The 17,434-nt window shown below is 47.9% G+C and overlaps 1 protein-coding gene across 5 annotated transcripts in view; it reads right to left on the bottom strand.

Moving 5' to 3' along the window:
* cdh19 (cadherin 19, type 2) overlaps positions 1-17,434 on the bottom strand; it is a 75,720-nt gene that overhangs the window by 22,935 nt on the left and 35,351 nt on the right. For all 5 annotated transcript variants that reach the window (XM_082184546.1, XM_082184545.1, XM_082184547.1 and 2 more), the window contains one exon: positions 10,996-11,163. In XM_082184546.1, the coding sequence (XP_082040672.1) occupies positions 10,996-11,163 (168 nt within the window). The remainder of the gene's footprint in view (positions 1-10,995; positions 11,164-17,434) is intronic.

The raw sequence follows: 17,434 nt of genomic DNA, 5'->3' as shown, positions 1-17,434 counted from the left end.
CTCAAGAAAAAAAAGTTCACCGCGACGGAGAGGCAGAACGCACACCCTGTTTATTTTCTTTATTTTACAAAAGCACAATGTTTTGATTTGATTGTAAGTGGAAACATACAAAAGTAGAAATATCACAGATTCTTTTTTTATATTTCTTTTTTCTGTATAACCATAAATGACGGAGTAATTTAAGTTTATTGTACTACAATGTGAAGAAAATCCAGCAAAACGCGGGGCGCGTTCTCTTACGAGAGGTCTCTCGTACTGCGTAAGATATCTTACGCTAGGGGAAAATCCTTTTTCCGCGAGATATTGAAGCCAAAAATGATCCTTAATTTTGTAATAATGCAAAACGCGTTGCGGCAGCATGCAGACATAGGCGAGGCAGCTCGCGCGCCTATTGGCTGCTCTGCGGCAACTGCAGCAGCCTATCGAGCGAGGCCTGGCGTGACGCCAGACCCAATCAGGGCACTTCGCGCCCGCTGCGTCACGTCCCGCCGAAATGGGCGTGGTCTAGGCCTATAAATACCGCTCGCAGGCAGCTATTATCTGAATTTTCATCCTTCAAGCGAAGCACACGCATCGCTGGAGCTGGAGAAGAAGCCGCGCCGTCTGAAAGAGAGCACCTTCAGCGGGACGAGTCACTGAAGTCGCTGGCCGCGCCGCCTTCCTTGCCTTCCTGCTGCGCTATCCGGCGTTATATCCTTTCTCTGCTACTGTGTTTATGTATGTGTGTGTGCTCGCCGCCGCGACACACACTCCCATTGCACTAAAAGAGCTTGAAAAAGACGCCCCTTTTCCTGATCACGCAGCTCTCGCGCTCGCTGACGGCGACTGCCCTCACTGCGAGCTAGTTACTGCCTATGGTGACTCTGAGGACTCACCTGGCATCCTTCTCCGAGACTGCTCCTCCGCCCCCCCCCCAACCCGCAAAGCTTGCCGGTTCGCCCGCTTGCCTTGCCTGCTTGGGGGACGATACCTGTTCTCCCTCTGTTCGAGCCGCGCACACCGTGCCGTTCACAGGGGATGTCAGGAGCGGGCGGTCACGGGGCTAGCTTTCTCTCTCCCTCTGTTCAAGCCGCGCAAACTGCGCCGCTCACAAGGGAGGCTGGAAGCGGACGGTCGGGGTTAGTTTTTCTTTACGTTATAAGAAAAGCTACTCTGCCTCTGCGCCCAATTCATGCGTCACTCACCGGCGAAAGGAGAAAGGTGTGTTTTTAGTCCCTCCGAGGATGGACTGACCTTCAATTTCTCATACATTTCCCAGTTCCCTGATCATGCGACTGGAAATATCAATATTGCAGCAGGCGAGCCTGTTTTAATACAAGCGCGCCTGCAAGCAAACGCCGAAGAAAACATGTGACGCTCTTATATGCTCGTGCATCCGAAAGCCTTTGTGTTCCCCCCTGTGGCTCAGTGGCGGAATCACTGGTTTTCCTCACGAGAGACCGGAGTTCGAATCCCGGTCTAGCGGCAGTTAAAATTATGCCGCCAATGCTTCGCTCTGTCAGTTCCCTGAAAAGCGACTGCAGATGTGCATTTTGCAGCCAACGAGCGCGTTGCACAACCCGCTCGCCTGCACCCAAACACCGTTTCTATGGTTTCCGTGCGTCACTGGCGAAAGGAGAAAAGAGCGTTTTCTGGTCCCCCCGCGGACGGACCGACCTCCTCTTTCTCATACATTTCTCATTCCCCTCTGAAGTTCGAGCGACTGGAAATGTCAGTATTGCAGTGAGCAAGCCTGTTGTAATACACGCATGCCTGCAAACAAACGCCAGCACGTTGACGCTCTCTTATAATACTCGCGCTAACTGAGTTACAATGTGTCTCCCCCTGTGGCCCAGTGGCAGACTCTCAGGTTTTTGCACGCGAGAGACCCGCGTTCGATCCCCGGGTCTACCGGCAGATAAAATTATGCCGTCAATGCTCGCTCTGTCAGTTCCCTGAAAAGGCGACTGCAGATGTGTATTTTGCAGCCAACGAGCGCGTTGTACAACCCGCTCGCCTGCACCCAAACACCGTTTCTATGGTGTTCCGTGCGTCACTGGCGTAAGGAAAAAAAAGGGAGTTTTTCTGGTCCCGCTGCGGACGGACCAACCTCCTTTTTCCTATACATTTCCCATTCCCCTCTGGAATTCAGGCGACTGGAAATGTCAATATTGCAGTGAACAAGCCTGTTGTAATGCACGCAGGCCTGCAATAAACGCCAGCATGTTGACGCTCTCTGTTTCTATGGCAACTTCTCGCTCGTTCAGTTCCAGTAAATGTGACTGTTCCAGTGTATCCTGCAGTAAACAAGTCGGTTCTGTCACCCGCTTGCCTGCACACAAACGCCGTTTTTACGGCTACCCAGATAAATCCCATAAGTGTGAATTTTTCTGGTGTTCCGGCCACGGCCGATGGTGCTTTATGTGTAGAAAGAATGCCCACTGCCCAGTGCCCATCTCTACACACAAGCACAGCCCGTCACACAGGGCTCGCGCACATGAATCGACTCAGATCGATTGCGCTTCAAACATGGTGAATGTGCCCACTAACACCACGTTATGCATGTCTCACGGTTTCTGTAAAAACGAAACCAACGTGCATTCGCTTCACTCAAGCGAACGATGCTTTCAGTGTGATAAATGTGCCCGCTGTCCCGCGCCCACATCCACACATAGACATGACAGTTCCTACGGGAACCGCCCAGCCCTCCCCTCGCGGTTGACCACCGCAGAGGAGTCGAGCGCGGGCAATCTGCCCGCTGTGCGCCCCATGCCTCAAATGTCACGAGCGCGACGCTTGTGTTACAGCACGCCGAAGCCTCTCCATCGCTGAGCGAGCAGAGCGCGCTTCGTATTCAACCCCTAGCTATTCATGCGGACGCATGGGCAAAGCTGCCCGGGGTTTCGAAGTGGGTGCTGAACATTATAAAAAGAGGCTATTCGCTACAGTTTCGCCGACGCCCTCGCCGCTATGTGGCGCGCGTCGAGACCACGGTAAAAACAGAAGTAGCACATTTACTTCGAGCCGAAGTGGCGAAACTATTGAGCAAAGGGGCCATAGAGCCTCTCTCTCAAGTTCAGAGCGAAGGAGGGCTATACAGCAGATACTTCCTGGTACCGAAAAAAGACGGGGGTCTCAGACCCATACTAGATCTAAGGCAACTGAACAAAGTGCTTGTGAAGCGACAGTTCAGGATGCTCACGACCAGACAAATCCTTGTGCAGATTCGCCAAGGAGATTGGTTTGTGTCAATAGATCTGAAAGACGCGTATTTTCAAATACAGATAGCGTCACGTCACAGGCGATATTTGAGATTCGCCTTCGAGGGCCAGGCATATCAGTACACAGTCCTGCCGTTCGGTTTGTCCCTGGCACCCCGTACATTTACGAAGTGCATGGATGCGGCGCTCGCACCCCTCAGAATGAGAGGCATGCGAGTACTGAACTATTTGGACGATTGGCTGATTCTAGCGCAATCTCGCGCAGTGCTCATAGAACACACGACCATTTTACTCGATCACCTCGAGGATTTGGGTCTCAGTGTCAATTGGGCGAAGAGCTCTCTGTCACCCAGTCAGAAGATATCTTTCCTGGGCACAGAATTGGACTCGCTGTCCATGATAGCGCGACTATCACCACAGCGCGCGGTAGACATTCAACGCACAGCAAACTCGTTTCGCTGCGGCGCGTCTGTCCCGCTCAAGAAATTTCAGAAGATGCTAGGTCTCATGGCCTCAGCATCATCAGTGCTCCAGCTGGGCCTGCTCCGCATGCGCCCGCTGCAGTTTTGGCTGAAAGCGCGAGTCCCACGCAGAGCGTGGGCATCCAGTTCGCTTCGCCTCAGGGTCAATCAGAAGTGCGTCACAGCTCTGAAACCTTGGAGAGCGAACGACTGGTACCAATCAGGTGTAAGCCTGGGGACTTCCTCGAGGGTGAAAGTGGTGTCCACGGACGCGTCCACCTCGGGATGGGGAGCGCTGCTCGAGGGCAGACCGTTCTTCGGCCAGTGGTTGGAACGGAAAAGCTCCTGCACATAAACTGCCTCGAAATGCTGGCAGTAGACAACGCGCTGGCGCGTTTTTGTCCCCAAATAAAAGGACGCCACGTCTTGGTCCGTTCGGACAACATGTCTGTGGTGTCCTACATAAATCGCCAGGGCGGCCTCAGGTCCAAGAACCTGTACAGGCTGGCAGAACGCCTCCTGGTATGGGCTCAGTGCAACCTGCGCTCGCTCAGAGCAGCGCACGTGCCAGGGCTCCTGAATATAGGACCGGACAGACTGTCCAGGAACAATGTTCCGGCAGGCGAGTGGTCTCTACACCCACAGACAGTCCAACTGCTGTGGAAGAAATTCGGCAGAGCGGAAGTAGACCTGTTTGCGTCTCAAGAAAACGCTCACTGTCCGGAATTTTTCTCCAAGAGCAGGAACGCGCTGGCCCATGTGTGGCCCCGCCGCCCGCTCTATGCTTTTCCCCCCGTCTCTCTCCTGCCTCAGGTGATAGAACGGATCAGGGAAGAAGGATGCTCAGTATTGCTGGTGGCACCGTTCTGGAAAAACCAACCTTGGTTCCCAGTCGTGATGCAGTTAGCAAGTACTGCCCCGTGGCCAGTACCAGTGAGGAGAGACCTCCTCTCACAGGCCCACGGCTCGATCCGGCATCCTCACCCGGAACTATGGTCCCTTCATGTCTGGGCCATCAACGGGTACATGTTGGACTCCCTAAAGGAGTATTAAACACGATCACGCAGGCTAGAGCTCCGTCTACGAGACGGCTCTACTCCTCGAAATGGTCAGTGTTTTCGGGCTGGTGCACAGCCCGTGGTGTGTCACCCACAGACTGTGGTGTGACGGAGGTGTTTTCCTTCCTACAAGAGCTGTTGGATGAGGGCAGGGCCCCCTCCACGCTCAAAGTTTATGTGGCGGCTATAGCAGCGTTCTCAGGAACAACGTTTGGTCAGTCAATAGGAAGGAACGATTTAGTCATCCGCTTCCTTAGAGGGGCTAAGAGACTGAATCCTCCCAGACCTCCCTCAGTCCCTGTATGGGACCTTTCTACGGTTCTGGAAGCCATGAAAGGTGCGCCAATTGAGCCTTTACAGTCAATTTATTTGAAACACCTGTCTTGCAAGACGGTGTTTTTTCAGTGAAGCGCATAGGGGATCTACACGTGCTCTCTGTGAGCGCGGCGTGCATGGAGTTTGGGCCTAATAACTCAAAAGTTATACTCAAACCTAAGCACGGTTATGTTCCAAAATCCCTCATCACACCGTTTAGGGCGCAGGTTATCTCCCTGTCAGCCCTACCGGTCCCTGATGAGGAAAGAGACGCGAGCCTCCTTTGCCCAGTCAGGGCATTACAAGCTTATGTGTCTCGCTCGTCTGTTTTCAGACATACGGAGCAGCTCTTTGTTTCATTTAGCGGACGTTCTAAGGGACTAGCCGCGTCGAAACAGAGCCTATCCAGATGGATAGTTGATGCTATAGCGCTGGCATACGCCTCCAAGGGCATGCAGTGCCCGTTGGGTGTCAGAGCGCACTCCACGAGAGGCATGGCCTCTTCGTGGGCCTGGTCAAGTGGGATTGCCTTGCAAGATATTTGTATGACGGCAGGCTGGGCCTCCCCGTCTACATTTATAAGGTTTTATAACCTAGAGGTTCCCGCCCTGCAGGCCAGGCTGCTGTCGGTCTAAGTTTACCAGTATTATCTGACCTGATGCTATCAGCTCAGAATGCTGCGTCTACTGAGCACAGCTCAATGTTCGACAGTAAAAAGTAGCAGCACGAGATGTGCCTGGGCAGACTGTGTAAGACCCACATTCCCCCATCAGTTCAGGCCGTACCCCGCCCTGTCTGTATGAAATTCGCGTCTCAGCGACGCTGCCATATGTGGAAGAGTGCGGCTTCGCCCCTCCCTCTTCCCGGACTCCCTGTGAGTTCCCTGAGTGATTGTGCACTATATGTACCCCGGGCTTTCGCCCTTGGGTCTTTGGTGTCAGATCTCAGCATGCACGGCGTTTTGCATTGGGTCCCCTAGCGTAAGATATCTTACGCAGTACGAGAGACCTCTCGTAAGAGAACGTACTCGGTTACTAACGTAACCTCGGTTCTCTCTAGAAGAGGGAACGAGTACTGCGTATCTTGCCGTGCATGCACACGCTCTGGTTGCTTCGATGATGAAAAACCAGATAATAGCTGCCTGCGAGCGGTATTTATAGGCCTAGACCACGCCCATTTCGGCGGGACGTGACGCAGCGGGCGCGAAGTGCCCTGATTGGGTCTGGCGTCACGCCAGGCCTCGCTCGATAGGCTGCTGCAGTTGCCGCAGAGCAGCCAATAGGCGCGCGAGCTGCCTCGCCTATGTCTGCATGCTGCCGCAACGCGTTTTGCATTATTACAAAATTAAGGATAATTTTTGGCTTTAATATCTCGCGGAAAAAGGATTTTCCCCTAGCGTAAGATATCTTACGCAGTACTCGTTCCCTCTTCTAGAGAGAAGGTCAAGGTCAAGGTCAAGGTAAACTTTATTATCCACAAGTAGGAAATTCATGTGGTCACCATTACACGCTCCATTGTTAAATAGCCTGCTACATACCAATAAAAACATAAATACAAAATATTAAATACAAAAGCATTTAAAACATTTAAACAATAAAACAATGACAAGCATGTGTGGATAAATAAACTAGCTGAGTGCTAGCTGCTTATTGTACAGTCTAATTGCTGTAGGCACAAAAGAATTGCTGTACCTTGTGGTCCTAATTTTCCTTTGCAGTAGTCTGCCACTTGACCTGTTGCTTCTTAAAAAATTCTGATGAAGAGGGTGGGTAGAATCATTTAGAATTTGTTCTGTCTTTTTAAGACTAAGGTCATTGTACAATTGGGCTACAGATACCTGATCAACTCCAATGATCTTACTGGCTGTTTTGATTATTCGTTGCAGTTTATTCTGGTCCTTGATACACATGTTACCAAAGGCACAAATAAGGCCAAATGATAAGACACTCTGCAAGAGAGCTTTGTAAAACATCTGAAGAATACAGCTGTCTATTCTAAAATGGTTAAGTTTCCTTAGAAAAAACATCCTCTTCTGTAACTTTTTGGACTTATTTAGTGCACATTCATTAAAAGTCAATTTATTGTCTATTTCAACACCCAAATATGTGTATGTTGTGACCCGCTCTACCACTACACCATTTACATTTGAGGGTGGAACTATAATTCCCTTTTTATTAAAATCTATAGTCATCTCCTTTGTTTTCTTCACATTAACCACAAGGAAATTATCTGTACACCAATTAATAAAACCCTGCACCTCCCTCTCAAAGCCCTCTAGGGATGCAGTATTGGACTGTACAAAACCCACTAATGCTGTATCATCAGCATATTTAAAAAATGTGTGGTTTGAGATGGTTGCTTGGCAGCTGTTGGTGTATAAGGTGTACAGAATAGGGGACAGAACGCACCCTTGTGGTGCCCCTGTATTTATGGCTTTTAACGATGAGACACATGAATTGAATTTGACTTGTTGACTACGATTCGTCAAAAAGTCAAAAATCCACAAAACTAATCTTGGGTTAACCCCAAGGTGAACCAATTTTTTTACCATCAGGTGGGGTTGGATTGTGTTGAAGGCACTGCTGAAATCTATGAACACAATCTTGACAAGACTCTTTGGCTGTTCAAGGTGCTCATATATGTTATTTGTCAGAGTCAGCAGTGCATCTTCCACCCCTCTCTCCACACGATATGCAAATTGGTTTGGGTCTAAGGATGGTGTGACCTCACATAAAAGCTGTTTCAAAATTATTTTTTCAAAACATTTCATTGCCGTAGATGTTAAGGCAACAGGGCGCAGGTCATTAAGTTCCCTAGGTTTATTATTTTTGGGTAAGGGCACGATCAAAGATTTTTTCCATATAGAAGGAACTACACCAGTGTCTATTGACAGCTGGAACAGCCTTTGAAAGGGCTGTGCCAGCTGATCTGCGCACACCCTTAATGTCCTGCTGCTAATACCATCAGGCCCACTAGCTTTACGGGGATTCACATGTCTAAAGTAAGACTTAACATCGTCTATAGAAATATCTATATCCACACACTTCATACTACTGATTTCTTTATAAACCAGTTCCTGTTCAGCTGTAAAATCATGAATATCAAATCTACAATAAAAATCATTCAAATCATTTGCCATTTCAAGTTCATTTTCCACTGCCATGAGATGCCTCTTAGGCTTGTATCCTGTGATTGCCTGTACCCCCTGCCAAGCTCTCCTAGTATCATTTCTAAAAAAGTTCTCTAATTTTCGTTTATATGCTGCTTTACAGTCCCTGATCATACCTTTTATGTTTTTCTGCACAGTCCTTTTCTCTTCTCTATTTCCTCCCAATTTGAACAGTCGCTTTTTTTGGTTAAGAAGTTGTTTTAATTCTGGAGTTACCCAGGGCTTGTTGTTAGGAAACATCTTAACAGTCTTTTTGGGAATGATTGCGTCCTCGCAGAATGTTATGTACCCCGAGATAGCAAGCGCCGCGTCGTTGACGTTTTCGGTCCCGTCGGTCACTATGTTCCAATCCGTGCGCTCTAAGCAATCTCGCAGTGCCTCGGATGCGGCAGCAGTCCAGCTCTTAACCTCCACCTTTCTGACTTTCTCACGCCGCAGCCTAGACACATACGCGGGCCTCAGTTTGACCATGTTGTGATCTGAGTTTCCTAAGCCGGGCAGTGCTTTAGAGTAAAAGGCGTCCTGGATATTTCCATAGCACTGATCGAGGCAGGCTGTGCCGCGGGTGGGACAAGTGACATATTGCTGGTATGCGGGTAAGTGCTCCTTTAGGCTACAAGAATTAAAATCTCCCATCACAAAGTTAGCAGAATCTGGAGCCTCTGACTCCGACAGAGCTAAAAGTTCATGGATAGTAGAAGCAGCAGCTTGTGTATCGGCAGAGGGTGCGATATACACAACAAAAAGTCTGATTTGGTGTATCTCTCTAGGCAAGTGATAGGGCCTTAAGCTGAGCGCTAGTAGTTCAATGTCCTTTGTGCAAACTTCGTGTTTTATTGTAATATGAGCAGGGTAACAGTACTTACTATTAATATATACACACACACCTCCACCCTGGCTTTTTCCAGAATTTTGGTTGCGGTCCATCCTCACCAGCGTGAAACCCTCCAGGTCGGCTGCAGAATCAGGGTCCGCCCCCGTAAGCCAACTCTCTGTCAGGCAGATAAGGCAAGAATGCCGGTAGTCCGAGAGGTACTGAGTGCAGGCCCGCAACTCATCCACTTTGTTCCGTAGGCTTTGGACATTACCGAGCATGACAGTTGGAAGAGATTGTCTATAGGGTTGCCTTTTAATCCGCTCCCGGATTCCTCCTTTCCTCCCGCGTTTCCTTGTTTTGGCGTTGTTGCCTCTGACACATTCGGGTGGTAACAGCGACGTGTCTTTGAAGCAAAGACGGGTTGAAGGGAGTCCGATATTTAACAGAAAGTCCCGGGTGTAAGTGATCCGAGCCGTCTGGCCGGTGTACGTCTTAATGTTGTGGCCGACGACATGTTGGATAAGGTCGGCCAACAAAGTGAGGATCAGCATAAAAATTACTTGGTTCGGCCTCATAGTGTGGGCCAACACGTTATTGGTGTATGGCTTAATTAATCCGCAAAGTTACGGCGTCTAAAAACATACATTAAAACAAAACAAACAAACGCAGGTTGGAGACGTGCAGGGACCGTGTCGCCGCTCGCGCATGCGAACCGAGGTTACGTTAGTAACCGAGTACGTTTTCCGACCTCAGAGGGTTAAATATACCAATACTGCTATCTCAAACATGGAGAGGCTTCTTCGTGATCTCAACTAACAGATTCTGCAAAAAAACGAAAATCACCAATTTTGAAAAAAAACGCTTCTTTCTCATTTTGCTCGAAAGTTGTGCTGCCGACTTGTGTCCCTGGTTTCCGTGACGGGTCACATATTGTAAAATTAAAACACTTTATACCCAAAAGTCAAAAAAGTTACTCGAATCAATGAACAGCACTAATAAAGCCCCATTCTTACAGATCATTAACTAAAAAAAGTTGGTTTAGGGTTTAGTTACCCTTTAATTTTGCGCAGAAAGCCAACGCTTTTTAAAGCATTTCAACCCCAGCAATTAAGCAATACTCCTGGTTGACAGAATCAACCAAGAGGCTAAAGCTTACTGCTGGAATTGTTTGCTGTTTGGGTAAGTTATTTAAAATCAAATAGGTAACGGGACTGAGTTAATTCTGTCCGCTGCCACTGTTTTATATTTTAAGCCTTAGTTTAGATAAGTTATTCTGCAGAATTACTGGTCAGTCTGTAAATTTACTAACTTAGTGACATGCACATTTGCTGTAATTCTGCATAATTGTTTAATTGTTCCCAAATCATACAGTAAGTTTAATATGGTCTGTTACATACATTTAATCAGCTGCTGTGCCAGTCTAATGATATGATTTATTATCAACATATGCGGAAGTGTTGCTCACTAATGTGCTTTGGTCTGAGCACTGTCATGATGGCTTACATTAAATTCTGTTGGTTTTGTGGACAGTTGTCACCATATTCCCCTGAAATGACACACAGATTGTGTGACGATGCAATTATTTGAAATGATTTTCATTTTATTACTTATTGTATAGTTTTGGTGTTAACTCTCATGCTCACTCTGATGTTTTCTTGTGGCATTTCTTGTCAAAGGTAACATGCAGTATTATAGAAGAGGACACCGTAAGCTAGGCTGATTTTAGGCTGAGTTTACTTTTTTACCAACGAGAGAAGGGGATGAGGGGGCCAAGGATCGAGAGTCACAGTTCGCTACTGCTATATTCAAATTTCATATTTAAGAAAATAAATCACAGAAATATAATATAATAATATATAATGTGATAAAGCCATATTTAATGGGTATAAAAGGTCCTGTCTTTCCCATAAGTTTAATATAATTCATTGGTTTGTTTGATCATCTGATGTGTCATGGTCATGTTTTGGATTCTCACTGTGCTGGAAAGTGGGTCCGTTGTCGTTGACATCCATTAGGCTGATGGTCACGGTGGTTGTGGCGCTGTAGCCTCCGTTAAGTCCCAGCATATCTTTCACCTGAACCACAACCAGATATACCTCCCTGGCTTCTCTGTCCATATTAGACCATGACGTCACAATTATACCTGTGTTGGAGAGAAGGAAAAATAAACATTGAGCACAGACTGTCCTTGTTCAAGTGTGCTAAATGTTATTTCTAGTAAGACATATACGTTTGCACTATAGCAGGGTTTCTCAAATCTTGCCCTGGAGGGCCAATGCCCTGCAGAGTTTAGGTCCAACCCTGATCAAACACACCTGAGCAAGCTTATCAAGGACTTCAGGATTACTAGGGTTGCGTTCAACTCCACTTTTAGACACGCACTCGCAAACTTCCCTAAGCACTTTCCCTCTGGGGAATCCCAGCCGCCATTTTGAAGTGCGTTCCACTTCGTGAAGTGGATGAGACACGTTCTCTGTCAAGTCTTCGTCGTCAGTTAGGAACCTGGGTGTGCTCTTTAATACCATTCTTTCATTTGAAAGCCGTGTTTCTAGCATCTGTAAAACTGCATTCTTCCATATTAAAAAATATATCTAAATTACGACATATGCTTTCAATGACAAATGCAGAACAGTTTGTTCATGTCTTCATGAGCTCAAGGCTAGATTTTATTTTTTTTTACATTTTATGCATTTGGCAGACGCTTGTATCCAAAGCGACTTACATTGCATTATTTCAAGGTACACAAATCTTATAAATTCTTCAATATCAATTCTTGCTTTCCCTGGGAATCAAACCCATGACCTTGGTTCTCTAATGGGTGGTTGCCCTACACACTTAATGAACAAACTCCAGCTGGTCCAAAACGCAGCAGCTCGAGTTCTTACCAGAACCAGGATGTATGACCATATTAGCCTTGTTCTGTCAACACTACGTTTAACCTGGCATACACATAGAACATTATAAATGTATTATTCCAATCAGTTAAATGATTGTTAGGCTGCATAAACTAGGTCAGTCGGAACCGGGAACACTTCCTGAAACACCAGATGTACTCATTACATCATAAGAAGAATGGCATCAAGACTAAAAATTAGTCTCTCTGTTTATCCTGAGGTTTACTGTAGTCAGCCGGATTATGCCTGAATCAAAGTCATACACTGTTCGTTTGTTGGCAAGAGGAGAACTGGCCCCTCGACTGAGCCTAGTTTTTCCCAAGGTTTTTTCTCCATTCTGTCACCTGATGGAGTTTTGGTTCCTTACCACCGTCGCCTTTGTCACCTTTGGCTTTTGGCTTGCTTAGTTGGGGACACTTTATTCTTTATTTTCAAGGATAGCCACTTGAGATGAACCATCTAATTTTCGAGGGGGTCCTTACAGTACAAAGAAACCAACATCATAATAGAAAATCATAATTAAAATAAATACAACACAGGACTATAACAAACATTTAGATACATTGACATTCACATTCATACACATGCACATTCTAACAGTGCTCCCACAAACCTAGTCCCTTCCCTTTTGGCCCATACCATAATCAAAGAAAATCGGTGAACCATCTCCGAAAATGCAAATACAAAATCAAGGTGTAAATATAGCGTTCAGCGTCAGTTCAGGCAGGCCGCGTAGTCAAGCTCAGCTATCAGCTGATACCTATCCAGACCTAACAGCTGATCTGATTTCTAAGCACTCAATTGGTCCCTATCAAACAGGGCGCCGTATTTAAAGTCATTCTTCAGTGTGCCTGCTTGGCTGCTTCCACTGCATTGCTTGCAACCCACCTCCTCCCCTAGCTCCTCCTTTAACTTCTGTTTAACTTAATCAGTGTCATTCTGTTGTCATTGATGCATGCTCTGTTCTCAATGGGGGATTTGTTTTGCTGCTTTCCCAGTTTAATGGGAGATGTCCCCAGAAGCTGCTGCTGTTCCCTGACTAGCTTTCATGGAGCTCATGAAAATGATGGGTAACTCAGAACAGAGCCATACCGCCAAATGTAACTTTAACAATTATGCAAATTATTATTATTTTTTTATATTTGACAATGTCTGTTAATTTTGACTCAAGTGGTCCTGACTGAAATATGCTTACACACATCCATATACCCGTACAGATACATAAATGCAAACGTACAATAAACAGCAAAAATAAAAAAATAAATATATAAAAAAATAAAAAAAGAGGGAGTGATCAGAAACAAGAACACAATGTTTGAAAATAAGTAAGAAGAGATGATTTGAAAACATAAAAAGAGGTTATAGATCTGAGTGAGCAGGGAAGATTGTTCCAGTCTGATGGAGCTTTAAATTGAAATGCACGACAACTTATTTCTTTGCTGATTCTGGGTATATGAAAGAAGAGCTGATCCGTATGCCTTAAGTTGTACTGTGTATTAAGAGGAATTAGGTAAGGTTTCAGATATAGAGGAACATTTTAATGAATACACTTAAAAATAAGTAGTGACCAATGGAATTGCCTTCTTGACTTGTGAGCCAGCTAGTTCAAAGACTCATACATTTGACAGTGGAGTTCTATAAGGACATCTGAGCACAAACCTACAAAGACTATTATATAATACAGAGATAGGGCAAAGATTTGAATCTGAGGTGTTCCCTATAGCATCAGAATAATCAAGTATTGGAAGTATCAAATGAGTAATAATTATTTTCCGAACTTGTTGTGAGAAGCAATCAGCAGAGCGATAAAGTGATTTCAATTGACCATATATTTTCTTGCAGATTGAGTTAATATGAGGTTTGAAGGAGAGCTGGGTATCAAGCCAGAGACCAAGATATTTAAATTCTTCGACTTTTGTTAAAGCTGTTCCATCAAGAAAACTAATAAACCAGTTTTTAGATAAAGGCAAAGAATTAGGTTGAGTGCAAAACAACATACTGTAAGATTTTTTCCTGTTCAAGAGGAGTTTATTAGAAGAAAACGCCTCGGTTACGACTGTAACCTCGGTTCCCTGAAGAGGGAACGAGCGTTGCGTCGAAATTGACGCTATGGGGAACGCTTTGCGTGATGACGTCTCGAAGCACATGTAAAATCAGTCCAATGGTGTGGCGGAACGTCAGAGGCGGGTGACGTCACGTACCAGGAAGCTATAAAAGCCAGCCCGAAACAGAAAACGAAAGCTTCGTAGAGTCTGAAGTCGTGTTGACAGGCATGAAGGAGATATGGCAAGGCGACGCAACGCTCGTTCCCTCTTCAGGGAACCGAGGTTACAGTCGTAACCGAGGCGTTCCCTTTCAAGGGAACTCGCGTTGCGTCGAAATTGACGCTATGGGGAACGTCTATACCAACGCCACCATAGCTACAAATGTCTGTCCTGTGTGAAATCAAGTGAGCAGCACTAGGAAGACAAAACCTGAGACCCTGGAGTAGAGTCTAGGTCTAAAGAGTAGCACCTGACGAAGGTGTGCGGTGAGGACCAGCCTCACAAACGTCCTGCAAAGACACTCCTGATATAAGGGCCTTAGAGGCCGCCATACTCCTAGTAGAGTGCGACCGGACAGCCCAAGGAGAAGGCTGCCCAGCCGCCTCATAAGCAAGTGAGATAGCCTCAACCACCCACTTGCTCATCCTTTGCTTAGACACTGGACCTCCCTTGTTAGGGGACCCAAAGCATACAAACAATTGATCACTTTTACGCCACAGGGCAGCTCTGTGGACATACGCGTCTAACGCCCGAACAGGGCAAAGCAAATTATTCGCCTCCTGGTCCGCTTTTCGAAAGGGAGGAGGACAGAAGGCCTCCAAGTGCCACGAGGGAAACGAGATACCAAAGGGTCTTTCCCCACAGACATTCCACCCAAAGGAATGTGGTAAGCACCTATGGCCGCCACATAAACCTTTAAAGTGGACGGGGTCAGACCTGCAGTGAACCGGTCCTGCAGGAACTCCAGAACTGTACCAATTGGGCAGTTGACTGGATCCAACCGACGGTCACTACACAAAGAAGTGAATACTCTCCAGTTCAGGGCATAAAGTTTCCTCGTGGAGGGAGCTCTGGACTGTAGAATGGTCTCAACAACCTCAGTTGAGAGACCTGACTCTATGAGCTGGTTCCACAGCCCACAGGTTCCACAGTTCCGGTCGGGGGTGAAAAATCGAGCCCCCTGCTTGGGACAGAAGGTCCCTCCTGACGGGTAGCTCCAGAGGAGGCCCGTCGAGGAGGGACACAAGATCGGGAAACCATACTCTGCCCGGCCAGCGCGGGGCTATAAGAAGCAGGCAAACCCGGTCCCTGCGAACTCTCTCCAGAACTCCCGGGAGCAGAGCAACTGGGGGAAAGGCGTACAGACGTAGCCTCGGCCACGTCTGTACAATAGCATCCAGTCCCAGAGGAGCTGGATGCGTGAGGGAGAACCAAAGTGGACAGTGAGACGTCTCTCGAGACGCAAACAGATCCACTTATGCTTGGCCAAACTCCCTCCATATCAGCTCCACCACCTCGGGGGTGGAGCCTCCATTCCCCGGGCCTCGGCCCCTGTCTCGACAGAGTGTCTGCTCCTATATTCTGGACCCCGGGGATGTAGGCTGCCCTGAGTGACAGCAACTTCCCCTGGGACCACAAGAGGATATGGCGTGCCAGATTGGATAATGGGCGCGAGCGCAAACCCCCTTGGTGGTTGATATAGGCGACTACCGATGTGTTGTCCGTATGCACTAACACATGGTGTCCCCTGAGACCTGTGATAAAGCTCCTCAGAGCCTGGAAGACAGCTAACATCTCTAGGCGATAGATATGCCAGGAACGATGATGGTCTTCCCACAGACCTTGAGATGAGCGACCCTCTAGGATCGCTCCCCAACCCGTGAGGGAAGCATCCGTCGTTAGCAGTTTGCGACGACAAGGAGCTCCCAGCACTGGGCCCAAGGTTTCTTCCACATAACCAAGGCACGTAGGCATCGCCGCGTGACCTTGATTGTGCGAAATGGGTTGCCCCTCGGGGAAACCCCCTGGTCCTGAGCCACCACTGCAGGGGCCTCATGTGCAGCAGTCCAAAAGGTATCACGTTGGAAGCTGCTGCCATGAGACCCAACAGTCTCTGGAACTGTTTGACAGTGAGTAGCTGGCCTAGCTTTACACTTTTCACAGCTGCCAGGATGGAATCTAAGCGTGGCGGTGACAGGCGCGCCTGCATCGACACTGAATCCCAAACCACGCCTAAAAAAGTGGTCTTCTAAAATGGAGAAAGCACACTCTTCTTGGCGTTCAGCCGTAACCCCAACTCTTTCATATGGGCGAGAACAACATCTCGATGTTGAACCGCCATCTGATGCGACTGAGCTAAAATCAACCAATCGTCGATGTAGTTCGTGATGCAAATACCCTGGAGGCGCAGAGGCGCCAGAGCTGCATCCACGCATTTGGTGAAAGTGCGGGGTGATAAAGCCAGGCCGACTGGAAGAACTTGATATTGGTATGATTTGCCCCCGAAAGCAAACCTCAGGAACTTCCAATGACACGGACGGATGGAAATATGCGTCCTTGAGGTCTATCGTGACAAACCAGTCCTCGGACCTGATCTGTGGCACGATTGTCTCAATGTTAACACTTTCTCTAACAGAGTGTTTACTTCCTGTTCCATAACCAGAACCTGCTCGGGGCCCACCACTGTGGGCAGGACCCCCATAAACCGAGGTGGGTGTTTCTAGAATTGTATCTGATACCCTTTTTCCACGGTCTGCAGGACCCAACGAGAAACATTTGACAGTAGCTTCCACGCTGTCAAAGATTCTACTAGAGGTACCAGCCTCTCGAGACTGGTTTCTGGATTTTGTTGCTGTTGAGTAGTCGGTTCGTCGCCCTGTAACGGCGCACCAGCAGGGAACGACTGAACAGACTGCTCTAACACCCTCCTCAGAGGGGGCGGGCATCCCGAGGCCACTACGTTTCCGGGTGGTCCTTGAGATATGTGCTCGCCGGAGACCGCTGCGCCCTGAAACACCGGAGGCGGCAGGGTTGGCAGACCGGTCCCCTGAGGGCACCGAAGAGAGACGGGCACCATATTTTTCTCCTGCTGTTGAGTAGTCGGTTCGTCGCCCTGTAACGGCGCACCGGCAGGGAACGACTGAACAGACTGCTCTAACACCCTCCTCAGAGGGGGCGGGCATCCCGAGGCCACTACGTTTCCGGGTGGTCCTTGAGATATGTGCTCGCCGAGACCGCTGCGCCCTGAAACACCGGAGGCGGCAGGGTTGGCAGACCGGTCCCCTGAGGGCACCGAAGAGAGACGGGCACCGTAAAAAGAGGTGTTGGCCGCTCTGCTTCGGGGGGGACTACCCTCATTTGTCCTGAGCCCTCAGACATCAGGACTTTTTCCCAGCAGCCTTCTTGGCGGTAATAACGGTCCGCAGATCCGTTTTACCCCTCGAAGACTGCTGGGTTTGAGAGCGCCCTCCGTGTC

The sequence above is a fragment of the Leuciscus leuciscus genome, assembly GCF_965113295.1.
Source record: "Leuciscus leuciscus genome assembly, chromosome: 11".
NCBI classification, from domain to species: domain Eukaryota; kingdom Metazoa; phylum Chordata; class Actinopteri; order Cypriniformes; family Leuciscidae; genus Leuciscus; species Leuciscus leuciscus.
The sequence above is the reverse complement of the archived record's forward strand: the minus strand, read 5'-3'. Positions and strand labels throughout refer to the sequence as shown.